The 27487-nt window shown below is 45.9% G+C and overlaps 1 protein-coding gene across 2 annotated transcripts in view; it reads left to right on the top strand.

Moving 5' to 3' along the window:
• Positions 1–27487, top strand: part of RPS6KC1 (ribosomal protein S6 kinase C1) — a 335059-nt gene that overhangs the window by 73670 nt on the left and 233902 nt on the right. The window contains exon 5 of one of the 2 annotated variants that reach the window (XM_030196044.1): positions 455–548. In XM_030196044.1, coding sequence (XP_030051904.1) covers positions 455–548 — 94 coding nt within the window. Of the gene's footprint in view, positions 1–454; positions 549–27487 lie in introns of those variants that run through there. The other variant, XM_030196043.1, reaches the window with a different exon arrangement.

The following is a 27487-nucleotide window of genomic DNA, read 5'->3' as shown; positions in this document are numbered from 1 at the left end:
TTTGATCATTTGAACACCAAATACATTGCATTCTTAGATTGTTATGATCATGAGTTTATTGATACAGTGGTGTGTTCTTAAATGTCAAACCACCTACCCTGTTCTGTCACACTGTCGTTCTCACCCGGTAGTCTGTATGCTCAAAATGGTGGTGCCATAAGCATTTTAAAAACTTGCCTGCAGGTCTCATGTCATGTGTTGCCTGCCCCTGATTGTGTTGATAACATTCTGGGCACCATAAGGATTTTGAGGGTTGGACTCTGACACTTGATGTTTTTTTGTAATTCCTCAGTTGGAGACCGTTAATATTGACACACTTCCACTGCTTCTCTTTCCACCATGTGGGAACCAGATGCAGTGAACCATGATTTTTTTTTTTCATTGCTCCATTCTATTTACATGGTAGTTAGCAGCTACTGTAGCTTTGTAATGGTATTTCTTTTTTTAATTTCAGGGTGGAGAAGTACATGATGGCTCTGATCTGATTGGTCCCGCAGAACCGTTTTCAGATTCCTTGACTGACAGCCTTTCTGATTGCAGTACTGAAGGTTTGTGTTCAGACCTGGATGATGCTGTTTGTAGTTATTTTCTCTGCTTGTTTATAACATTCAAACATATCTTCTATGACAATAATCATTGCTGGCTCCTTCTTCTCATTGCGGCTTATTTAAGCCTTTGGGTTTCTCACAATATTTATCTGCAGTAGGGCACAATTTTCTATGGTGTGTGTTTGGAAAAATTGATAGTAACCCAAGGTGGTGGTGTGGTTTGCCCTATACGTTGCATGTGGAGGGCAGAGTGAAGACTTCACTTTAACCTCCTCTGGTTAAACAGGCTCCATGTTTTTGTAACCATGTACTCCATAAACAACTGAATGTAGCATTTGAGAAGAGAAAAATAACTTGGAGCTTTCAAGCCCAGCAGACCATTGAGTGACATGAAGGAATTAGACTAGGACCACACCACACCACACCACCCCACTGAGTTTTGGAACACACTGTGAGAAACAGGGGAGACTGGTGTACGCTACAGACAGCTTAAAAGTAATTTAGCATGTTGCGGTTAGTAAAGAACAAAATGCATGTCAGCAAAGATGTGTAAATCTAGTTCTTAGTAAATTAGGAACTAAGGTGCATTAGCACTTTATTTGGATTTAGCGCAAGGTGAGTTACATTCAGGTATACTAGGTATTTATCAGCCTCTGGAGGGCTCACAATCTAATTTTGTACCTGAGGTTAAAAGTTAAGTGATTTGCCCAAGATCACAACAGGAGCAGCACTGGAATTTGAACCAGGCACCTCTGGATGTCAAGACTGGTGCTCTAACCACTAGGCCACTCCTCCACATGCTAATACACATTAACATAGTGGTACTGCAGGGGGAAGGGAGAGGACAAACTTTTAAAATTCTAGTTTTGATATAAATTAAAGTCCCATGTAAAAATTTACTATTAAAAAAAATGCCAAAACGCAAAAAAATAAAACTTGAAAGAATTAGGTCCTTGATTATATATCTCTAGTGGACTAAGATGAGAACCAGGTTACTTTCCTGCCTGTAACAGGGTAACTTTAGCATCCAATGGTTGATGTAGATTTTCATAGTCTTAATATTGATTATATATATATATATATATAAGTACATAAGCACCGCCATACTGGGAAAAGACCAAGGGTCCATCAAGCCCAGCATCCTGTCTCCAACAGCGGCCAATCCAGGCATCAAAAACCCGGCAACCCCCCCCCCCCCCCCCCCAAAAAAAAAAAAAAAAAAAATTAATGATAATCAATGGACTTTTCCCTCAGGAATCTGTCCAAACCCCCTTTAAATTCTGTAAGGCCAGCTGCTGTCACAACGTTCTCCGGCAACGAGTTCCAGAGTCTAACTACATGCTGAGTAAAGAAAAGCTTTCTCCTATTTGTTTTAAATCTACCATATTCTAGCTTCATCTTGTGTCCCTTGGTTTTGTTGTTGTTTGAAAGTGTAAACAAATGCTTCTCATCTGTCCGCTCAACTCCGCTCATTATCTTGTAGACTTCTATCATATCACCCCTCAGCTGCCTTTTCTCCAAGTTGAAGAGCCCTAACCTTCTCAGCCTTTCCTCATAGGGAAGTCGTTCCATTCCCTTTATCACATATTTTGTGTGTGTGTATAGTTTAACCATATAAGGGAGTCTTTTACTAAAGCTTAAATTGAGTTATCTGCAGCAGGGCCCATTTTATTTCTGTGGGCTCTGCTGCAGATAACTCGAGCTAAGCATTACTAAAAGACTCCATAATCTATTTTTTTTTGTTTGTTTTAAATTTGGGGCATAAGAGGGAGTCATTGGAGATGCTTCAGTAGTATAGCCTAAACTAAACCAGATAGCTGTGATTGATAGATGCTGCCTGATTAAGGGGCGCAGTTATCAATGTGGGCGGCGATAGAGGGAGGGGAATTCCCTTCTCAAGATAATGTGGCATTAATTACTGTTATTCCCAAACCCGGTAAACCCAGGGAAGTAATGGACTCTTACAGACCAATTTCTCTCATAAATGTAGATATTAAAATATTAGCATGAGTGTTAGCTACCTGTCAAGCTAGCTATAAAAACATGACTATTCAAGTAGGCATTTGACCTTTAGGTGGATGGAAATAGTTGTCATTCTCTCATTATTATGGCTGTTTATCCCTGGTTTCCTTAAAAATGATGTTTTAACTATGCTTTCTATTTGGTTATTGATTGCTCTTTACCTTTTTGGAATGAATGGTTTTATCTTTCAGTAATTATTATAGTTCTTTTTCCTTTCCTTTTTATAAATTTTGTTTAGAAAACTGTACACCGCCCTGCTCTGCATGTCAGTATGGGCGGTATAGAAAGTCTAAAATAAACTATAAACTTGTCACCCAGTTCTAAATGTCAGGAAAGTTTTACTAGCAATGTCCTATTGTCAGGTTTTTGACATACCCGCCTTGGTAGTTAGCCTTGATGCTGCCAAGGCCTTTGACCAAGTGCACTGGCAGCATCTGTTTCAAGTTCTGGAGGCGATAGGGTTTAGTGGATGGTTCTTGCATGCCCTTCAAGCTCTTATAGTTCTCCCATGGCTCAAATGCTTCTGAATGGAGTGCATACATCTCCTTTTTTGATAGGTAGAGACACCCACCAGGGCTGTCCTTTATCCCCATTTTATTATAGTAACATAGTAGATGAAGACAGAGAAAGACCTGTACTGTCCATCCAGTCTGCCCAACAAGATAAACTCATATGTTCTACTTTATGTGTATATCTGACCTTGATTTGTATCTGCCATTGTCAGGGCACAGACTGTAGAAGTCTGCCCAGCACTAGCCCCGCCTCCCAACCACTAGCCCCGCCTCTCACCACTGGTGCTGGCACCCAATCTGCGCTAAGCTTCTGAGGATCCATTCCTTCCGAACAGTATTCCTTTATGTTTATCCCATGCATTTTTGAATTCCGTTACTATTTTCATCTCCACCATCTCCCGTGGGAGGGCATTCCAAGTATCCACCACTCTCTCCGTGAAAAAATATTTCCTGACATTTTCTTGAGTCTGCCCCCCTTCAATCTCATTTCATGTCCTCTAGTTCTACCGCCTTCCCATCTCTGGAAAAGGTTTGTTTGCGGATTAATACCTTCCAAATATTTGAACGTCTGTATCATATCACCCCTGTTTCTCCTTTCCTCCAGGGTATACATGTTCAGGTCAGCAAGTCTCTCCTCATACGTCTTGTAACGCAAATTCCATACCATTTTTGTAGCTTTTCTTTGCACCGTTTCAATTCTTTTTACATCCTTAGCAAGATACGGCCTCCAAAACTGAACACAATACTCCAGGTGGGGCCTCACCAGCGACTTGTAAAGGGGCATAAACACCTCCTTTCTTCTGCTGGTCACACCTCTCTCTATACAGCCTAGCAATCTTCTGGCTACGGCCACTGCCTTGTCACAAGGTTTTGTTGCCTTCAGATTCTCAGATACTATGAACCCAAGATCCCTCTCCCCGTCTGTACATATCAGACTCTCACCGCCTAACACATACATCTCCCGTGGATTTATACTCTCTAAGTGCATCACTTTGCATTTCTTTGCATTGAATTTTAATTGCCAAACCTTAGACCATTCTTCTAGCTTCTGTAGATCCTTTTTCATGTTTTCCACTCCCTCCGGGGTGTCCACTCTGTTACAAATCTTAGTATCATCTGCAAAAAGGCAAACTTTACCTTCTAACCCTTCGGCAATGTCACTTTCAAATATATTGAACAGAATCGGCCCCAGCACCGATCCCTGAGGCACTCAACAACTACTACTACTACAAATCATTTCTATAGCGCTACTAGTCGTACGCAGCGCTTCACAATTGAACATGAAGAAAGGATAGTCCCTGCTCAAAAGAGCTTACAATCTAAATCAGGACAGACAGGCAGGACAAATAAGGGATAAGGGTAGGACAGAGAGATAGGACACGTAGGGAAAAGGGACTATTGAAGAGAGGAAGACAAGATAAGGTTACCAGCAGGTGACAAGGTAGGAATTAAAAGCAGCATCAAACAGGTAGGCCTTTAGCCCGGATTTGAAGGCGGCCAAGGATGGAGCTTGACGTAATGGCTCAGGAAGTCTATTCCAGGCATATGGTGCGGCGAGATAAAAGGAACGGAGTCTGGAGTTAGCGATGGAGGAGAGGGATGCTATTAGGAGAGATTTGCCTAGTGAATGGAGTTCTTGGGAAGGAGTGTAGGGAGAGATAAGGGTGGAGAGGTAGTGAGGGGCAGCAGAGTGAATGCACTTATAGGTTAATAAGAGGAGCTTGAACTGTATACGGAAACGGATAGGGAGCCAGTGAACTACTCACCTTTCCCTCATCCGAGCGAATTCCATTAACCACCACCCTCTGATGTCTGTCTGTCAACCAGTTCCTAATCCAGTTCTCCACGTTGGGTCCTATCTTCAGCCTGTCAAGTTTGCTCAAGAGCCTCCTGTAGGGAACCATGTCAAAAGCTTTGCTGAAATCTAAGTAGATTACGTCTATAGCACGTCCATGATTCAATTATCCGATCACCCAGTTAAAGAATTCAATGAGATTCATTTGGCACGATTTACCATTGGTAAAACCATGTTGTCTCGGATCTTGCAACTTATTGGCTTCCAGGAAATTCACTATCCTTTCCTTCAGCATCACTTCCATTACTTTTCCAATAACCGAAGTGAGGCTTACCAGCCTGTAGTTTCCAGCTTCTTCCCTATCACCACTTTTGTGAAGAGGGACCACATCCGCTGTTCTCCAATCCCATGGAACCTCTGCCGTCTCCAAGGATTTATTAAACAAATCTTTAAGAGGACCCGCCAGAACCTCTCTGAGCTCCCTCAGTATCCTGGGGTAGATCCCATCCGGTCCCATGGCTTTGTCCACCTTTATAGATTTTCAAGTTGTTCATACACACTCTCTTCTGTGAACGGTGCTATATCCACTCCATTCTCATATGTACTTTTGCCAGTCAATCGGGGTCCTTCTCCAGAATTTTCTTCTGTGAAAACAGAGCAAAAGTATCTGTTTAGCACATTTTCTTTTTCGTCATCATTATCTACATAGCGGTCCACAGCATCTTTCAGTCTTACAATTCCCTTTTTAGTCTTCCTCCTTTCACTAATATACCTGAAGAATTTTTGTCGCCCCCTCCTTACATTTCTAGCTAATTTGTTCTTCCGCTTGTGCTTTCGCCAGACTTATCTCTCTCTTGGCTTCTTTCAGTTTCATCCGATATTCCTCTCCGTGTTCCTCCTCTTAAGTTTTTCTGTATTTCATGAACGCTAACTCTTTATTTTCTCAGCCACTTGCTTGGAGAACCATATTGGTTTCCTTTTTCTCTTGCTTTTATTTACTCTCCTTACACAAAGGTTTGTGACCATAGTTATAGCTTCTTTCAGCCTGGACCACTGTCCTTCCACTTCTCGTATGTCCTCCCAGCCCATCAGCTCCTTCCTCAGGTATTCCCCCGTTTTACTAAAGTCAGCATGCTTGACATCCAGGGCTTTGAGTTTTGAGTGGCCGCCCTCCACTTCAGCTGTTATATCAAACCAAACTGTTTGATGGTCACTGCTGCCGAGGTGGGCACCCACTCAGACATTTGACACACTATCCCAATTTGTGAGCACCAGATCCAGTGTTGCTCCCTTCTTCGTGGGTTCTGTCACTATTTGTCTGAGCATAGCACTTTGAAAAGCATCCACGATCTCTCTACTTCTTTCCGATTCCACAGATGGAACCTTCCAATGTACATCCGGCAGATTGAAATCTCCCAGCAAGAGCACCTCTCTCTTCTTTCCCAACTTTTGAATATCTGTGATCAGACCTTTATCTAGTTCCTCCGATTGTGTTGGAGGTCTATAGACAACACCCATGTGGACAGAGGTTCTATCATCTCTTTTTTAAGGTGATCCATAACGCTCCTTCCTTTCCCCAGGCCCCTATCATTTCAGTCGCTGTGATATCATTTCTCACGTACAGAGCTACTCCTCCACCTTTACGACCATCTCTATCCTTCCTAAATAGATTATAGCCTGGTATGTTTGCATCCCATTTATGGGAACCATTGAGCCATGTCTCAGTGACTGCAACAACATCTAATTCTGCCTCTAACATCAGGGCTTGCAGGTCATGAACTTTATTGCTTAGACTGCGAGCATTTGTGGTCATCGCTTTCCATCTACATTTCAGTGGCATTTTTATCTTCTATTTAGTTTTTTGTTTAGTCTCACTTCCTGCTGTGTTGGTAAGAAATGATTTGCTAAGATTGTTGTTTTCATTGCTTTCTTTTCTACTGTCGCATCTTGTCTTTAGCTGGGGGTGATCACTTGAAGTGAATTGCCTCCATATGCCACCCCCACCTTCTAGTTTAAATGCCTAGAAATATATTGTCTGAATTTCTCCCCAAGGATTTTTTTTCCTGCCACAGTGAAATGCAGCCCATCGTTACAATGTAGCCTTTTGTTTTTCCAAGTATTGCCCCATCCTCCTATGTACCTAAATCCTTCTTGGTGACACCAGGCTTTGAGCCAGCTATTGAAATTTTCAGTACTTTGCAATCTTTTCTCTCCTTTTCCAAAGGTAGGTAGTACTTCAGAGAAAGCTATTGTTTGTATCAAAGGTTTGAACCCCTCTCCCAGCTCCTAAAAAACTCTCTGCATGGCAAGTGGGGTATTACTGGACAAGTCATTTGTTCCCAGGTGGATAACAACATCAGTGTTTGACTCCTTAGTTTCTTCTCTGAGTATAGAGGTTTTTTGCTTGGTACTCCTGGTAGCTGAGGAGCCTGGAAGGCATTTCACTTTGCATGGCCCCTTGAACTGTGTTTCAAAGTTAATGCCTCTGATAATGGAATCCCCTAGTAGCAACAGTTTCCGGGTATGAGTTTCAACATTATTGCTTTGGGGGTGTCTTTTCTCTTTGGGCACCTTCATATCTCTTTGTTCCACTTTCATTGCTTTTTCTTCTGCCTCAGTTCTATTTTCAGGGACATCATAGTGCTGTAATGGAGGAAAAGAATTCTGTAGGGGCAACACTTGTGAGGGCGGATGCTTCTGTGCCATATAACGTAGTCTGCCTGAACCTACCGTGAGCTCCTGTTTTAAACTAGCAAGCTGAAGACAGGACAAGCCTTAAATCTCCAGATGATTGGCCTTGAAACTAAAGCACCACAATTATTACAGAGAATAAAAGTCATCTGATTGGTTGAAATGGGTATGAACTAGTGTACTATGATGGGGTTAACAGTCTGCAAGATCATTGGAGCCCCTTCTTCGGGTGATAAATGGTACATCTCGCATTTCTGGGTTGGAGCTTGGAGGATATCAGATAAAGGCCCAAGTTTATGCGGATGATGTGTTGGTATTTTTGACATCACCGCAAACTCTGTTGCCTTGCTTATTGCGAGTTATAGCGCAGTTTGGTAGTTTCTTGGGATTTACTCTTTACCTGACTAAGTCCAAGGTGCTTCCTGTGAGTATGGAGGTATGTACGAACTGGGAGGGAGAATTTCCTTTGGTGTGGGAGGATAAGTCTTTAACGTATTTAGGAGTTATTATACCATTGGATCTAACAACCCTGTATTCTGTGAACATTCGTCCTCTCCTGGAGGATACTCGCTTGAAGTTGAATCTTTGAAAGGCGTATCCCCTGTCCCTATGAGGATGCATTCATTTGTTCAACATGATATTAGTGCCTCGGTGGCTGTATGTTTCAGATGTTGCTACTTTTCCTTAGAAGGAGGGAGGAACAGGAGTTGGCCAGACTCTCAGATCACTACCTCTGGCTAGATAAAAAGCCTTGCATGCCGCTGGCGCTAATTCAGACTTTCAAGGCCCATGGGGGCATGTGTCTGCTTAATATTCGCTATTTAGCAGCAACCAGCGGCATGCACCATATCAGTGATTGATTTTGTGGAACTGACCAATTTTTGGCTACTGCTATTGAAACAAACTTGCTTCCAGGAATGCACTTCAGTTAAATCTTGCATACTTCTACAGCTTTGCCACACTTACTGTCTGCTAGAGAGTTGTGGAGGTGGATATGTCGCCGGTATAATTTTTCTCCTAAAGTGACTCTGTATTTGTCCATATGTAACAACCTGGCATTTCCTCAGGCCAAGGCCCTGGAGTGTTTTCTCAATGGGTGGAGCAAGGCTTGGTGCATATAGTTCAAGTTGTCACAGATGAAGGCAAGATAAAACCTTTTTTGGACTCGCAGCAAGAGTTTTCTCTTTTGCCTACCCAATATTTTGCTTACCACCTGCTGAGACACTATATTTCAACATTGTCTTGGACAGATCTTACTGAAGATGTGCAAGAATTGCTTTCGGAGACCTATACTTTGGGGCCTCAAAAGGAGGTGCCCCTTAAATTTCACCATCAACACTTAAAAGACACTGCTTCAGATACCAACTATACTGCGTTGGCCGAGAAGTGGTCTCAGGATCTCTCTTGCACCCTTCCAGAAGAAAGACTGAGGCAATTAACCCTTACCCTGTCCAAGCACTACACCTCAGTGCTGCATAGGGAGCTTTTGTACAGATTTGCTTTGCAGCTTCATATCTCACTGAGCAGGGCACACGGGCGGGATTATCTGTATAAGATTCTTGTCCAAAGTGTGGATACATTTTAGCCTCACTGGGACACATGCTTTGGTGCTGTACTTTCATTGTACAATTTTGGAGACAGATATTGCAGACATTGCACACATACTGGAGTTGCACAATGCACTATGATTCTTTAATCCTTTTTGGACATTATATTTATATTGATCCAGTTCATCCTGGATTCAAGACTTTCTTGCACTTGGTGCTGTTGTTTGAATTGAAGTCCATCTTGTTGTGCTGGTTCCAAGATCACGTCCCCACTTTACAATGACGTCTTATGCTACTCATTATTCAGATGATGGTGAAAGGCAAGGGATCAGCAGTTTGGAGGAGTGTAGGGGACTTCATTTTCAAGAAACCCTGGAGAACTTTTGGTTAACTTTTCCTTCTCAGGCATGCAGTTGTTTGTTGAATATATGAGGTATTATTGCATTACTTTTTGTTGGTTTGTTTTTGGTGCCCAACAAATGTGAAAGAGGAGGGGGGGTTGGGTAGTAGGCAGCTAGTTGGGGCTGGGAGAGTTTTACGTTACTGCGGGTTTACTTATAATGCTGTAGTGTTAGAGTGTTGACAATCCAGCTTATTTTCGAAAGAGATCGCCGCCCATCTTCTGACACAAATTGCCAGCCTCAAATGTCATACCCAGCTCCCTGACAGCAGTATGCAGGTCCCTGGAGCAGTTTGTAGTGGGTGCAGTGCACTTCAGGCAGGACGACCCAGGCCCATCCCCCCCCCCCCCACCTGTTCCAGTTATGGTGGTAAATGGGAACCCTCCAAAACTCACTGTACCCACATGTAGGTGCCCCCCTTCAGCCCTTAGGGCTATGGTAATGCTGTAGAGTTGTGGCCAGTGGGTTTGGGGGGGGGGGGGGATTTGGTGGGCTCAGCACTCAAGGGAAGGGTGCTATGCACCTGGAAACTAATTGTTTATTTTTAAAAATTTTTTAAAGTGCCCCCTAGGGGTGCCCGGTTGGTGTCCTGGCATGTCAGGGGGGCCAGTGCACTAGAAATGCTGGCTCCTTCCAAGCCCAAATGCCTTACATTTCGCCGGGTTTGAGATGGCCGGCTCCGGTTTCCATTATGGCTGAAAATTGGAGTTGGCCATCTCATCTAAGCCCGGCGAGCGACTTGGCCGGCACCAAGCGTATTTCGAAAATAGGCTTGGTTCTGCCCCTTCACAGAGCCGGCCCCGAAGATGGCTGCCCGTCGATTTGGCCGGCACTGTTCAATTATGCCCCTCAATATTTTCTATTGAAATGTGTGGAGCAATAAACATGATTTCATGGAGGAGTGGCCTAGTGGTTAGGGTGGTGGACTTTGGTCCTGGGGAACTGAGGAACTGAGTTCGATTCCCACTTCAGGCACAGGCAGCTCCTTGTGACTCTGGGCAAGTCACTTAACTCTCCATTGCCCCATGTAAGCCGCATTGAGCCTGCCATGAGTGGGAAAGCGCGGGGTACAAATGTAACAAAAAAAAAAAAAAAGTAATTTTTATTCTTCCATGCTCTTATACCAAGTAGCGAAGGTTTGTAACTCCTTGTTGCCAAATCTTAGACAGAATCCAGATTACTTGAGCTTTAGAAAACATCTAAAAACTTAGGTTTTAAATAATTTTTAGATGATTAGCCTTTGCTTTTAATTATTCTTATTGTTTTAACTTTGGTCAACTATTGTATCTCCCAGGATTTGCCTGGTTTTCTTCTTATTGTTAACTGTATCAAACCATTTGTGTGGCATTTATGGTATATAAGTTATTGTACTATATTGTATAATATGATCTATATATTATCTTCATGCATACTATATAAGTACACATATAGATCTTTTATCTCAAAGAATAACAGCAGAATAAAATTTTGAAAATAAAATTTGGGTCTGTCAATTATCCTCTAGATGGCAGTATTAGCAGGAGACACAAAAGGATTAAATTCCCTGTTAGATACAAAATCAATGAAGAAAACAAAGGACTCTACAAGTCAAGCCCTGATGCAGGCAAAAATGAAAAATTATAGTCAGCTTTAAACGTAACTTTTTTTTTTTTACAGAGCAAGAATAAGTGAGAAGCGTAGAGAGACTTATAAGGAAATATAAACATCTTAAGAAAAACCCAAACAGTAATAATAAATAGCAGAAAGTTATACATACGTAAGTATTGCCATACTGGGAAAGACCAAAGGTCCATCAAGCCCAGCACCCTGTTTCCAACAGTGGCCAATCCAGGTCACAAATACCTGGCAAGATCCCAAAAAAGTACAAAACATTTTATACTGCTTATCCCAGAAATAGTGAATTTTCCCCTAATCCATTTAATAATGGTCTATGGACTTTTCCTTTAGGAAGCCGTCCAAACCTTTTTTAAACTCCACTAAGCTAACCGCCTTTACCACATTCTCTGGCAATGAATTCCAGAGTTTAATTGCACGTTGAGTGAAGAAAAATTTTCTCTGATTCGTTTTAAATGTACTACATTGTAGCTTCATCGCATGCCCCCTAGTCCTAGTATTTTTGGAAAGCATAAACAGACGCGTCACATCTACCCGTTCAACTCCACTCATTATTTTATAGACCTCTATCATATCTCCCCTCAGCCACCTTTTCTCCAAGCTGAAGAGCCGTAGCCGCTTTAGCCTTTCCTTATAGGGAAGTCGTCCCATCCCCTTTATCATTTTCGTCGCCCTTCTCTGTACCTTTTCTAATTCCACTATATCTTTTTTGAGATGTGGCGACCAGTATTCGAGGTGCGGTCGCACCATGGAGCGATACAAAGGCATTATAACATCCTCATTTTCCTAATAATACCTAACATTCTATTTGCTTTCTTAGCCATAGCAGCTCACTGAGCAGAAGGTTTCAATGTATCATCAACGACGCCTAGATCCCTTTCTTGGTCCGTGACTCCTAACATGGAACCTTGCATGACATAGCTATAATTCGGGTTCCTCTTTCCCACATGCATCACTTTACACTTACTCAAATTAAACGTCATCTGCCATTTAGACGCCCAGTCTCGTAAGGTCCTCTTGTATTTTTTCACAGTCCTCCCGCGATTTAACAACTTTGAATAACTTTGTGTCATCAGCAAATTTAATTACCTCACTAGTTACTCCCATCTCTAGGTCATTTATAAATATGTTAAAAAGCAGCGGTCCCAGCACAGACCCCTGGGGAACCCCACTAACTACCCTTTTCTATTGAGAATACTGACCATTTAACCCTACTCTCTGTTTTCTATCTTTTAACCAGTTATTAATCCACGATAGAACACTACCTCCTATCCCATGACTCTCCAATTTCCTCTGGAGTCTTTCATGAGGTACTTTGTCAAACGCCTTCAGAAAATCCAGGTACACAATATCAACCGGCTCACCTTTATCCACATATTTGTTCACCCCTTCAAAGAAATGTAGTAGATTGTTGAGGCAAGATTTCCCTTCACTAAATCCATGTTGACTTTGCCTAACATTGTGCTATCTTTCTTGTAAAATACTTATGTGATTATCAGAGGAACTTTCAAAAGAGAAGGACGCCATCTTCCGACACAAATTGGGAGATGGGCGTTCTCTCAGGGTCACCCAAGTCGGCATAATCAAAAGCCGATTTTGGGCGTCCTCAACTGCTTTCTGTCGCAGGGACGACCAAAGTTCACGGGGGCGTGTCAGCACCGTACTGAAAGCGGGACTGGGGCGTCATTAAGAGATGGGCGTCCTCGGCTGATAATGGAAAAAAGAAGGGCGTTCCTGACGAGCATTTGGCCGACTTTACTTGGTCCATTTTTTTTTTACGACCAAGCCTCGAAAAGGTGCCCAAACTGCCCAGATGACCACTGGAGGGAATTGGGGATGACCTACCCTTACTCCCCCAGTGGTCACCAACCCCCTCCCACCAAAAAACAAGATTAAAAAACATTTTTTGCCAGCCTCTACGCCTGCCTCAAATGTCATACCCAGCTCCATCACAGCAGTATGCAGGTCCCTGGAGCAGTTTTTAGTGGGTGCGGTGCACTTCAGGCAGGCGGACCCAGCCCCATCCCCCCCCCCACCTGTTACACTTATGGTGGTAAATGTGAGCCCTCCAAAACCCACCCGAAACCCACTGTACCTACATGTAGGTGCCTCCCTTCATCCCTAAGGGCTATGGTAGTGGTGTACAGTTGTGGGGAGTGGGTTTGGGGGGCTCAGCACCCAATGTAAGGGAGCTATTGCACCTGGGTGCAATTTGTGAAGTCCACTGCCGTGCCCCCTAGGGTGCCTGGTTGGTGTCCTGGCATGTAGGGGGACCAGTGCACTGCGAATGTTGGCTCCTCCCACGACCAAATGCCTTGGATTTCGTCATTTTTGAAATGCGCGTCCTTGGTTTCCATTATCGGTGAAAACCGAGGTCGCCCATCTCTTAGGTTGACCTAAATGTGGAGATTTGGGCGTCCCTGACCGTATTATCGAAACGAAAGATGGATGCCCATCTTGTTTCGATAATACGGGATGCCCCGCCCTTCACCGGGACGTCCTTAGAGATGGGTGTCCCTGTTCGAAAATGCCCCTCTATGTAATGCTCCTTAATTTTCATTACTCCATCCCCACCAGATGGAGGACTTTGATGTGGGATTGACTAGTTGTAATTTTTTTTCTGCTTTTATTTTTCTGGATTATATTCTTTTTAGATTCACTCCTACTTTTTTTTTTGTTACATTTGTACCCCGCGCTTTCCCACTCATGGCAGGCTCAATGCGGCTTACATGGGGCAATGGAGGGTTAAGTGACTTGCCCAGAGTCACAAGGAGCTGCCTGTGCCTGAAGTGGGAATCAAACTCAGTTCCTCAGTTCCCCAGGACCAAAGTCCACCACCCTAACCACTAGGCCACTCCTACTTTCCATTCAAGAGTTCTTTTCCCTTGTATTATGTTCTGAAATAAAAAAAGATTTCCTTAGATTAATTACCCAATTGTGGCAGTTGGGCTGCCAAAAACTTTGTGGCTTCTTGTATTGCCTGCTTATAGACTTTTCCTTGGGCTTTACAAAGGTTCTATTTTTTCAGGTTTATTTTTCTTGTGTTTATGCTGTAGGTGGCACAGCTGTTTTTTCAATAACTGAAGGTTACAATCAAGCCTAGTGGTTTTCCTTTCTCTGTTTACCAAGATGTTTCCTATGCAAGCTGCTTCATTTTAAATGCTAGAATGGCTGGCGTTCCTTAGCTCCATTGACTGAGACAGTAGCAAATTCTAAAAGTCAGAGCTTTTCTGTCGTTTTATCTGCAACCAATGATCAGCAGTTAGTATTCACATTTTGGGAGCTAATCTTCAACTTCTAATTCACTAATACAGGCTGAACATTCTTTAAGGAGAAAGGGATCAGAAAAAATTTAGTAGTCCATAACACTGGCGGAATCAAAATAGGAATCAAAATAGTCACAGAGAACCCAGTCCAGATCCAAAATATGAGATCAAACAAATGCCCTGCCTTATGTGTTAGAGGCTTATTACCTAGCACAGTATTCTTTAGTACAAGGCCCATGAACCAGTGGCAGCCCCTGGGGACTTCTAGGGGGGCCCTTGTCATTGTGGTTTTTTTTTTATTTTTGTCTGGTAGATTCATTAGCAGCAAGGTTTTTCTAGTCTCACCTCCACCCCCTGAGTGTTTTTCTGACCCCCCCCCCCCCCAATAGCTCCTGTCTCTGGTGCCACCATCTTTTAAAATGGCGGCGCCTGACTCATAGTGGGTTGGGTATGAGTGGTCTTGTGTGGAAACTGGAGAGAGAGCTAAAAATGCTGGACCTGGTGGGGGGTGGGAAGACGAGGTAGAGGGGAAACATTTTGACCTGGGTTAGGAGAGGGGAAGGAGATGAAATTGTTGTTTATCTGGGTTCTTGAATGAATGATTGTGCTTTAGAGATCTGTTAATAGTATTCATTGTGTTTATGATAGAATTTGATTTATGTTAAATTATGGGGAGAAGTTAGTAAGAGACTGCAAATAGAAGAGAATGATAGGGCAGAGTGGGAGAAGAGAAACATAGAATCATGACGACAGGTAAGGGCCAAATGGCCCATCCAGTCTGATCTTCCTCAGTAACCGCTAGCTCCTTCTTTTCTTAAGGGATCCCACGTGTCTGTCGCACACTTTCTTAAATTCTGACATAGTCCTCATCTCCACAACCTCCACCGGGAGGCCATTCCACGCATCTACCACCCTTTCCGTGAAATAGCTTTTTCTTAGATTCTTCCTAAGCCTATTTTCTTCATCCTATGCCCTCTCATTCCAGAGTTTTCCTTCATTTGGGAAAGGCTCACCTCCTGTGCATTAACACCACTGAGGTATTTAAATATCTCTATCGTATCCTCTCTCTCCCGCCTTTCTTTCAGTGTATACGTGTTGAGGTCCATGAGCCTGTCCTCATATGTTTTATGTCAGAGACTGTTTACCAATTTTGTAGCCACCCTCTGGACCGACTCCTTCCTGTTTATATCTTTCTGTAGGTGTGGTCTCCAGAATTACACACAGTACTTCAAATAGGGCCTTACCAGAGACTTAACAATGGGCACTATCACCTCTTTTTTTCCTGCTAGTCATCCCTCTCCTTATGTACCCATGCATCTTTCTGGCTTTGACCGTTGCCTTTTCTATCTGTTTGGCCACAGTAAGGTCTTCGGACATAGTCACCCCCAAGTCCTGCTCTTCTTCCGTACCCAGAAGCACTTCACCTCCTATACTGTACCATTCCCTTGGATTATTGTAACCCTACATTTCTTAGCATTAAAACTTAGTTGCCAATTATCAGACCAAGCTTCTTTAGATCCTTCCTCATGTCATTCACACCCTCCCTGTTACAGAGTTTGGAATCATCCACAAAGAGGCAACCTTACCCGACAGCCCTTCCGCAATATCACTCACAAAGATGTTAAAAAGGGCCAGCCTGAGGACCGATCCCAGCAGCACACCACTGATAACATCCCTTTCCTAAGAGGAAGCTCCATTTACCACTACCCTCTGTCTCCTCCCATTTAACCAGTTTTTAACCGTCAGTGACGTTGAGCCTTATTCTATAAAGGTTATGCTCCTAAATTTATGCTCCTAATTTATGAGCATCATTTGTGCTCCTAAATTTTTGATTCTAAATTACGAGTACACTCTATGCTCCAAAACAGATTATTCTCCTAATTTAGGAGCATAAATTTAGCAGCATTAATTATGCTCATAAATTAGGAGCATACATTTTAGAAGCGTAAATTTAGGCGCATAAATTTTAGGAGCATAAATTGAGGAGCATAACCTGAATAGAATAGGCCCTTTAGGTCCCTTACCAAGGGCACTCAGTTTATTTATCAGTCACTTGTGCGGAACAGTGTCAAACGCTTTGCTAAAATCCAAGTACACCACATCTAGTGCCCCTCCTATGTCCAACTGTTTGGTCACCGAGTCAAAGAAATCATATTCGTCTTACATGACCCGCCTCTAGTGAAGCCATGCTGTCTCGGATCCTGTAGTCCATTCGATTTGAGAAACCTCACAGTCCTCCGCTTTAGAAACGTTTCCATTAGTTTACTCACCACAGAGGTCAAGTTGACAGATCTGTAATTCCCAACCTCCTCCTTACTTCTGCTCTTGTGCAGAGGGACCACATCCACCCTTCTCCAGTCCTCCGGGACCACTCCAGACTCTAAGAGACATTGAAGAGGTCAAACAGCGGATCCACAAGAACATCTCCAAGTTCCTTGTGTACACTTGGATGTATCCCATCAGGCCCTATTGCTTTGTCTACTTTTAGTTTAGCTAGCTCCTCACGAACACAGTCTTCTGAGAATTGGCCCCAGTCTACCATATATCCATCCCCCTTAGCATTTGTTCTCCGAGGACAAGCAGGCTGCTTGTTCTCACTGATGGGTGACGTCCACGGCAGCCCCTCCAATCGGAAACTTCTCTAGCAAAGTCCTTTGCTAGTCCTCGCGCGCCCGCGCACACCACGCATGCGCGGCCGTCTTCCCGCCCGAAACCGGCTCGAGCCGGCCAGTCTTCTTTTGTCCGCACTCGGTACGGTCGTGTTTCGCCGTGTCGAGCCCCGGAAAGTCGACCTCGCACGTCCAAATTTATTTTGACGTGTTCTTTTTCTTCGGAAAAGTCTTTAAAAGTGTCGGGAAGTGCTCCGGAAACCCCCTCCCGGGTTTCGGGCCAACCCCTTCCCGTACTTCCAGCTTTTTGCCCCGAAAAGTTTTCTTTCGTCGTCGGGGTAGGCCTCTTTTTGGCCTCGGTCGAGATTTTCTCCCTAAAAAATTTTTGGTGCTCTTTTTCCGTCATTTCGGATTTTGATTTCGCCGGCGTGATTTTTCCGCCCATGACATCGAAGCCTTCCAGCGGCTTCAAGAAGTGCACCCAGTGCGCCCGGGTAATCTCGCTCACTGATAGACACTCGTCGTGTCTTCAGTGTCTGGGGGCCGAGCACCGCCCTCAGAACTGTAGTCTGTGTTCCCTGCTTCAAAGGCGGACTCAGGTAGCGAGATTAGCCCAGTGGAACGTGTTGTTCTCGGGCTCTTCGTCGGCATCGGCACCGGGATCTTCGAGTGCATCGACGTCGTCAGCGTCCAGACCATCTTCCTCGGCCGCCACTGCATCGAGTGCATCGAGGCATCGAGCCTCTGCATCAGCGCCAAGGTATCGGGCGACTGCATCGACGTCGGTGGTACCGGGACCTCGTCTGCTGATGTCGTCGGACGGTGGTGCATCGTCAGGAGTGCAGGTGAGGGCTGTCCATTCCCCTGCTGGTGGCGGTGAGCCTTCGGGTGGGTCTCCTCCTACCCTGAGGGCTCCTGCGGTACAGCCCCCCCGAGACCGACCTCCTTCGGTCTCGGCCCCGAGGAAGCGACGGCTGGATTCTACGTCCTCCTCGTCGGTGCCGGGGAGCTCCGGTGACATGCTTCGGAAGAAGTCGAAGAAGCATCGACACCGGTCGCCTCCCCGCGTCGGCACCGAGAGCTCTGGGTCGCCGAGGGAGTCGGCACCCAGCAGGCATCGGCACCGAGAGGACCGCTCACCCTCTGTTCAGGAGGTGTCGATGCGCTCCACTCTGGACAGCCCGGAACAGCCTCCTCGCCCGGAACAGGTTCTGACGTCGACGCCTGCATCGACCTCTTTGCCTTTCTCTGCAGCCGCTCTGAACGAGAGCCTCCGGGCCGTTCTCCCAGAGATTCTGGGAGAGCTGTTGCGCCCTACCCCTCCGGTACCGGCGGTGCTTGCGCCTCCGGTACCGTCGAGCGTGGCGCCGGCTGGCCCATCGCCCGGGGTGAGGTCCCCGACGTCGGTACCGCGTGCGGTGCCGACTGCGGCCACCTCCCAGGAGGGCTCCCCGACTACGTCGGCGGAGGGAGCTTCGCCGATGCGGGCGAGGGAGTCTACCTCTCGACGCCCCCATCGTGGACGTGGCTCCACGGAGTCGAGCCGGGCGAGGTTGCAGACACAGGTTCGTGAACTTGTGTCTGACACCGAGGGTGAGGCCTCGTGGGAGGAAGAGGAAGACCCCAGATATTTCTTGGACGAGGAGTCTGAGGGTCTTCCTTCTGATCCTACTCCCTCTCCTGAAAGGCAGCTTTCTCCTCCTGAGAGTCTGTCTTTCGCTTCCTTTGTCCGGGAGATGTCTACGGCCATCCCCTTCCCGGTGGTTGTGGAGGACGAGCCCAGGGCTGAAATGTTTGAGCTCCTGGACTATCCTTCTCCACCTAAGGAAGTGTCCACTGTTCCCTTGCACCATGTCCTAAAAAAGACATTGCTTGCGAACTGGACCAAGCCACTAAGTAATCCCCACATTCCCAAGAAGATCGAGTCCCAGTACCGGATCCATGGGGACCCAGAGCTGATGCGCACCCAGTTGCCTCATGACTCTGGAGTTGTGGATTTGGCCCTAAAGAAGGCTAAGAGTTCTAGGGAGCATGCTTCGGCGCCCCCGGGCAAAGACCCTAGAACCTTAGACTCCTTTGGGAGGAAGGCCTACCATTCTTCTATGCTCGTGGCCAAAATTCAGTCGTACCAGCTCTACACGAGCATACATATGTGGAACAATGTGCGGCAGTTGGCGGGCTTGGTTGATGCTCTTCCCCCTGAGCAGGCCAAGCCTTTTCAGGAGGTGGTCAGGCAGCTGAAGGCGTGCAGAAAATTCCTGGCCAGAGGGGTGTATGACACCTTTGATGTTGCGTCCAGGGCCGCTGCTCAAGGTGTGGTGATGCGCAGGCTCTCATGGCTGCGTGCCGCCGACCTGGAGAATAGACTCCAGCAGCGGATTGTGGACTCGCCTTGCCGTGCGGATAACATTTTTGGAGAGAAGGTCGAACAGGTGGTAGAGCATCTCCACCAGCGGGACATCGCATTCGACAAGTTCTCCCGCCGGCAGCCTTCAGCATCTACCTCTACAGGTAGAAGATTTTTTGGGGGAAGGAAGACTGTTCCCTATGCTTCTGGTAAGCGTAGGTACAATCCTCCTTCTCGACAGCCTGCGGCCCAGGCTAAGCCCCAGCACGCTCGCTCTCGTCAGCAGTGTGCGCCTCAGCAAGGCCCCTCGGCTCCCCAGCAAAAGCAAGGGGCGAGCTTTTGACTGGCTCCAGCAGAGCATAGCCGACATCCAAGTGTCAGTGCCGGGCGACCTGCCAGTCGGGGGGAGGTTGAAAGCTTTTCACCAAAGGTGGCCTCTCATAACCTCCGACCAGTGGGTTCTTCAAATAGTCCGGCAAGGATACACCCTCAATTTGGCCTCAAAACCTCCAAATTGTCCACCGGGAGCTCAGTCTTACAGCTTCCAGCACAAGCAGGTACTTGCAGAGGAACTCTCCGCCCTTCTCAGCGCCAATGCGGTCGAGCCCGTGCCATCCGGGCAAGAAGGGCTGGGATTCTATTCCAGGTACTTCCTTGTGGAAAAGAAAACAGGGGGGATGCGTCCCATCCTAGACCTAAGGGCCCTGAACAAATATCTCGTAAAAGAAAAGTTCAGGATGCTTTCCCTGGGCACCCTTCTCCCCATGATTCAGCAAAACGATTGGCTATGCTCTCTGGACTTGAAGGATGCCTATACACACATCCCGATACTACCAGCTCACAGACAGTATCTGCGATTTCAGTTGGGCACACGCCACTTCCAGTACTGTGTGCTACCCTTTGGGCTCGCCTCTGCGCCCAGGGTGTTCACAAAGTGCCTAGCTGTGGTAGCAGCGGCACTTCGCAGGCTGGGGGTGCACGTGTTCCCATATCTCGACGATTGGCTGGTGAAGAACACATCCGAGGCAGGAGCCCTGCAGTCCATGCAGATGACTATTCGCCTCCTGGAGCTACTGGGGTTTGTGATAAATTATCCAAAGTCCCATCTTCTCCCAATGCAGAAACTCGAATTCATAGGAGCTCTGCTGGATTCTCGGATGGCTCGCGCCTACCTCCCAGAGACCAGAGCCAACAACTTGTTGTCCCTCGTCTCGCGGGTGCGAGCGTCTCAGCAGATCACAGCTCGGCAGATGTTGAGATTGCTGGGCCACATGGCCTCCACAGTTCATGTGACTCCCATGGCCCGCCTTCACATGAGATCTGCTCAATGGACCCTAGCCTCCCAGTGGTATCAGGCTGCTGGGGGTCTAGAAGACGTGATCCACCTGTCCACGAGTTTTCTCGAATCCCTGTATTGGTGGACAATCTGGTCCAATTTGACTCTGGGACGTCCTTTCCAAATCCCTCAGCCACAAAAAGTGCTGACAACGGATGCGTCTCTCCTGGGGTGGGGAGCTCATGTGGATGGGCTTCACACCCAAGGAAGTTGGTCCCTCCAGGAACGCGATCTGCAGATCAATCTTCTGGAGTTGCGAGCGATCTGGAACGCTCTGAAGGCTTTCAGAGATCGGCTGTCCCACCAAATTATCCAAATTCAGACAGACAACCAGGTTGCCATGTATTACGTCAACAAGCAGGGGGGCACCGGATCTCGCCCCCTGTGTCAGGAAGCCGTCAGCATGTGGCTCTGGGCTCGCCGTCACGGCATGGTGCTCCAAGCCACATACCTGGCAGGCGTAAACAACAGTCTGGCCGACAGACTGAGCAGGATTATGCAACCTCACGAGTGGTCGCTCAATTCCCGAGTGGTGCGCCAGATCTTTCAAGTGTGGGGCACCCCCTTGGTGGATCTCTTCGCATCTCGAGCGAACCACAAAGTCCCTCAGTTCTGTTCCAGGCTTCAGGCCCACGGCAGACTGGCATCGGATGCCTTCCTCCTGGACTGGGGGGAGGGCCTGCTGTATGCTTATCCTCCCATTCCTCTGGTGGGGAAGACTTTGTTGAAACTCAAGCAAGACCGAGGCACCATGATTCTGATTGCTCCTTTTTGGCCGCGTCAGATCTGGTTCCCTCTTCTTCTGGAGTTATCCTCAGAAGAACCGTGGAGATTGGAGTGTTTTCCGACCCTCATCACGCAGGACGAAGGGGCTCTTCTGCATCCCAGCCTCCGGTCCCTGGCTCTCACGGCCTGGATGTTGAGAGCGTAGACTTTGCCTCTTTGGGTCTGTCAGAGGGTGTCTCCCGCGTCTTGCTTGCTTCCAGGAAAGATTCCACTAAGAGGAGTTACTTCTTTCTATGGAGGAGGTTTGCCGTCTGGTGTGACAGCAAGGCCCTAGCTCCTCGCTCTTGTCCTACACAGACCCTGCTTGAATACCTTCTGCACTTGTCTGAGTCTGGTCTCAAGACCAACTCTGTAAGAGTTCACCTTAGCGCAATCAGTGCATACCATTACCATGTGGAAGGTAAGCCGATCTCGGGACAGCCTTTAGTTGTTCGCTTCATGAGAGGTTTGCTTTTGTCAAAGCCCCCTGTCAAGCCTCCTACAGTGTCATGGGATCTCAATGTCGTTCTCACCCAGCTGATGAAACCTCCTTTTGAGCCACTGAACTCCTGCCATCTGAAGTACTTGACCTGGAAGGTCATTTTCTTGGTGGCAGTTACTTCAGCTCGTAGAGTCAGTGAGCTTCAGGCCCTGGTAGCCCAGGCCCCTTACACCAAATTTCATCATAACAGAGTAGTCCTCCGCACTCACCCTAAGTTCTTGCCAAAGGTCGTGTCGGAGTTCCATCTGAACCAGTCAATTGTCTTGCCAACATTCTTTCCCCGTCCTCATTCCTGCCCTGCTGAACGTCAGCTGCACACATTGGACTGCAAGAGAGCATTGGCCTTCTATCTGGAGCGGGACACAGCCCCACAGACAGTCCGCCCAATTGTTTGTTTCTTTTGATCCCAATAGGAGGGGAGTGGCTGTAGGGAAACGCACCATATCCAATTGGCTAGCAGATTGCATTTCCTTCACTTACGCCCAGGCAGGGCTGGCTCTTGAGGGTCATGTCACGGCTCATAATGTTAGAGCCATGGCTGCGTCGGTAGCCCACTTGAAGTCAGCCTCTATTGAAGAAATTTGCAAAGCTGCGACGTGGTCATCTGTCCACACATTCACATCTCATTACTGCCTGCAGCAGGATACCCGATGCGACAGTCGGTTCGGGCAGTCAGTTCTTCAGAACCTGTTTGGGCTTTAGGATCCAACTCCACCCCCCGAGGGCCCTGTTTGTTCTGTTCCAGGCTGCACTCTCAGTTAGTTGGTAAATTTTTTTAGGTCAATCTCAGTTATGTCCTCGCCGTTGCGAGGCCCAATTGACCATGGTTGTTGTTTTGAGTGAGCCTGGGGGCTAGGGATACCCCATCAGTGAGAACAAGCAGCCTGCTTGTCCTCGGAGAAAGCGAATGCTACATACCTGTAGAAGGTATTCTCCGAGGACAGCAGACTGATTGTTCTCACAAACCCGCCCGACTCCCCTTTGGAGTTGTGTCTTCCCTTGAAGTGTATTGTCTTGCTACATACTGGACTGGCCGGCTCGAGCCGGTTTCGGGCGGGAAGACGGCTGCGAATGCGCGGTGCGCGCGGGCGCGCGAGGACTAGCAAAGGACTTTGCTAGAGAAGTTTCCGATTGGAGGGGCTGCCGTGGACGTCACCCATCAGTGAGAACAATCAGCCTGCTGTCCTCGGAGAATACCTTCTACAGGTATGTAGCATTCGCTCTTTCTGCAGTCCTAACCCCGGTCTTTAGTCCATGAACACAGAACAGAAATAATTCTTTATCCTTATCGGCTTCTACATATATCTCCCACTCAGCTTTGAGCTTCACAATGCTATTTTGGCACTTTCTCCTGTCACATATCTGAAAAATGTCTTGTCCCCCAATTTTCCTGTATCAGCTATCTTTTCTTTCATTTGTCTCTTTGCTTTCCTGACAGCTTTTCTAGGTAATTTTGCCTGTCTTCCTCTTTCTGAGTCCTCTTGTAACTTGTGAAGGCTAATCTTCTTTCCATTACATTTTCATCTACTGCATTCGAGAACCAGAGCAACCTTCTTTTCCTCTTACTCTCATGTAATTTTCTAAGATAAAGGTTAGTCACCTTCAAAACAGTTCTTTTCAGTTTCACCCACTGCTGTTCTACTTCCTCCAGCTGTTCCCATCCAACCAACTCTTCCAAGAGAAATTCCCCCATCTAGGCAAAGTTTGATCTCCTCTCCTATCATAAAGCGTTTATTATCCGTCAGGGTCTGGAATGGATTAACCCTTCTAATGTAGATCTTTTACCCAGATGGATGCTATTGGAGCAATCCATTATTGCTCCTTTACAACACTATTATTTAATAGGTATGAAACTTCCCAAGCGTATTGCCTCTAATCCTGTCATCCACACTACTCATAGATTGTTGTCCTCGTTTGATAAGTTATTAAATATACCCTGGTCATCTACTTTATGCATGCCCATTTGGAACAACCCCAATTTTACGCTTGGTGGAAAGCAAGTCTCCTGGTCCCACTGGCAACGTATAGGCATATGGAATCTTGGTCACTTTGTTGACTCACAAACTCACGCCTGGAAAACGTTTTCAACCATGCAGGCTGAATTCTTCTTATTAAATTCTCAATTCTACCAATGGTTGCAAATTCATTCCATGCTGTAAAAAGCAAATTACAAATCGATAAGTTACATCATTTCCCTGATCTTATTGACTTAGCTAAAAACCTCCAATCTACCCGACATGTTGCATCGCATGTCTATACTTACCTTTTAAATAAACCTTCCACTGCATGTCTGAGTCTACGTAGATGTTGGGAAGAAGATATCCAGCAGTCTATCTCTGATGCCAGTTGGAAGCGGATATGGATGTCACTGTTTAAGTGCTCCAAGTCTTCTGCCATAACACAGTCCCTCTACTTTTTCACGCATAGGTCACTATGGACACCCTTCAGATCGCATGCCATTAATCCTTGCATTCCCGGTTTATGCTGGTCCTGTCAAGCCCAGCAAGGTACTCTTAAGCATCTTGTTTTTGAATGTGTATATGTTAAGACATTCTGGAATGACATATGGCGTACTTTAACAGATGTGTTTCATTTTACTGGTCCCATATTGTACAAATATGTGTTGCTTAGAGACCAATGTTTCAGATCCATGTTAAATTTTGTTGAATGCAAGCTTGTAAATACCTTGTTCACCTTAGCCTTGAGGGTTGTTTTCATGCACTGGAAGTCTTTGAACCAAGCCATGCACCAAGAATGGTGGAATCTGCTGTTTCAAACTTATAGATATGAAATTTCTCTTGCTAAGAAATCACCCCGCTTTATCCTATACAAGGAGAAGTGGTCTCCGCTCCTGGCTTATTTCAAAAAAGTGTGTTGAGAAGCACTGGATTCTTTACCCTTCCCCCCCCTTTTTTCCTCACTCTTTATATTCTTTCCGTATGTATAATATTATTCAAGCTCTGATTTGTTCAATGTTATTCTTCTGTAAACTAACTCAATAAAAATATTGAACTTAAAATCTAGGACCTTCAATCTTGAATAAGCCCTCTCCCCCTTTGTCTTAATATTGAACCATACTATCACTAGATTCCAAATGGTCTCCCACAGTAACATTGGAAACAATGTCCTTGTTTGTAAGCATTAGGTCTAGAATAGCTCCATCCCGCGTCAGTTCTGTCACGCACTGCTGAAACAATTCTTCCTGTACAGAAACCAAGATGCCTTTGCTTCTAGTTGACCCCACAGCAGGGATGCCCCAGTCGATATCCGGCATATTAAAATCACCTATCAGTAGTACTTCCCCATTCCTAGATATCTTATGGATATCTTCAAATAAGTCTCTGTCCCTTTCTTCTGACTGTAAAGGTGACCTGTATATTACACCAATGTAAATACATTTTCCTTTCCCTCTTACCTGTTTAAGTACATAAGTACATAAGTAATGCCACACTGGGAAAAGACCAAGAGTCCATCGAGCCCAGCATCCTGTCCACGACAGCGGTCAATCCAGGCCAAGGGCACCTGGCAAGCTTCCCAAACGTACAAACATTCTATACATGTTAGTCCCGGAATTGTGGATTTTTCCCAAGTCCATTTAGTAGCGGTTTATGGACTTGTCCTTTAGGAAACTGTCTAACCCCTTTTTAAACTCTGCCAAGCTAACCGCCTTCACCACGTTCTCCGGCAACGAATTCCAGAGTTTAATTACGCTTTGGGTGAAGAAAAATTTTCTCCGATTTGTTTTAAATTTACTACACTGTAGTTTCATCGCATGCCCCCTAGTCCTAGTATTTTTGGAAAGCGTGAACAGACGCTTCACATCCACCTGTTCCACTCCACTCATTATTTTATACTAGTAAAAAAGGCCCGTTTCTGGAACGAATGAAACGGGCGCTAGCAAGGTTTTCCTGGGAGTGTGTATGTTTGAGAGAGAGAGCCAGAGTGAGTGAGACTGTCTGTGTGACAGTGTGTGTGTGAGAATGAGAGTGTGTGACAGGGCCCCCTCCCCTGTTCCTAATGCCCCTCACCCCATTCCCTCCCCTCCTTTTCCTTCTCCTTCCCACACTTTGGGTTCCTTAAGGCTTTCAAAAGTCTATGTACCCCCGTGGCCCTAACGCCCAGTATCCGGATACCCCACCGCTTTCCTCCTCACCCCTCCCCCAAGATGTAATACTTTCATGTCCTTCATTTTTTTTAAAAAAGTGTCCCATCTACCCTGTGTACAAATGCCCGTCATTCAGATTGTGTTCCTCTCGTAAATTTTCATTTCTTTCATTCATTCAGAACTTGACCCCCCCCCCCCCCCCCCGAACACTTTTGGTTCCTTCAGTCTTTTAAAACTCTCCTATGTAACCTGTGTGCTAATGGGCAGCATTGAGATTGTTTTCCTGTCCCAAATTTGCATGTCTTTCAGTCATTCACAACTCCCCCCCCCCCTTCTACTACTACTACTATTAAACATTTCTATAGCGCTACTAGACTTACGCAGCGCTGTACAAATTAACATGAAAAGACAGTCCCTGCTCAACAGAGCTTACAATCTAAATTGGACAGACGAACAGACAGCTAGGGGTGGGGAAATTGCAAATCAAGTCAGCCATTATTAGCCTATGCAAAAAAAAGGGTTCCAGTGAAGCTCACAGATTTTAGGAACCTCATAATTGTATAACCATTAGCAAAACTTTCCCTGTAGTCACAATGTTTCACAATTTAAAGTGAAGCATGCTGTGGTGTAATACTGATTTTGGCTTCTACCAGTCTTTCTGTATTGCATCTGGACTCCGTACCCACACTGCCATTAACAGCCTATTTCCAACAGTCCGAAACCTCAACAGAAGCCACATACCAAGGATGCAAAAAGCTAACCTGTTTAAATTTGCACATTATCTATACTAGTCATGGGCAGGGGGAATTTCTGCACATAAAACAGTCTTGAAAACTACAGGCTAAACTCTGGAAAGTGTTCTAGCCACATTGCCAGGTAGCATTCTAGGGTACATTTAGGCCAACTGAGAAAAACAACAGTTTCTCCAGTTTAACACTTTCGTTTCCTTCAGTCTTTTAAAACTCTCCTATCTACCCTGTGTCCTAATGGCCAGCATTCAGATTGTTTTCCTTTCCCAAATGTTCATGTCTTTCAGTCGTTCAGAACTCCCCCCTCCCCCCATTTAACACTTTCGGTTCCTTCAGTCTTTTAAAACTCTCCTATCAATCCTGTGTCCTAATGGCCAGCACTCAGATTGTTTTGCTTTGCCAAATTGTCTGTCACTGATGTCACTGAGGTCAGTGCGTGCCTGCCTAGCAGACCACTTCCGGCAGGCACAGTCCCAGGCACATCCTGTTGGAGGTGAGAATTATTATATAGGATACCTCTATCATGTCTCCCCTCAGCCGTCTCTTCTCCAAGCTGAAAAGCCCTAGCCTCCTTAGTTTTTCTTCATAGGGAGGTTGTCTCATCCCCGCTATCATTTTAGTCGCCCTTCGCTGCACCTTTTCCAATTCCACTATATCTTTCTTGAGATGCGGCGACCA

This window comes from Microcaecilia unicolor, chromosome 3, assembly GCF_901765095.1.
Source record: "Microcaecilia unicolor chromosome 3, aMicUni1.1, whole genome shotgun sequence".
In the NCBI taxonomy this organism is placed as follows: domain Eukaryota; kingdom Metazoa; phylum Chordata; class Amphibia; order Gymnophiona; family Siphonopidae; genus Microcaecilia; species Microcaecilia unicolor.
Note: the sequence above shows the minus strand (reverse complement) of the source record. Positions and strands in the feature narration are given on the sequence as shown.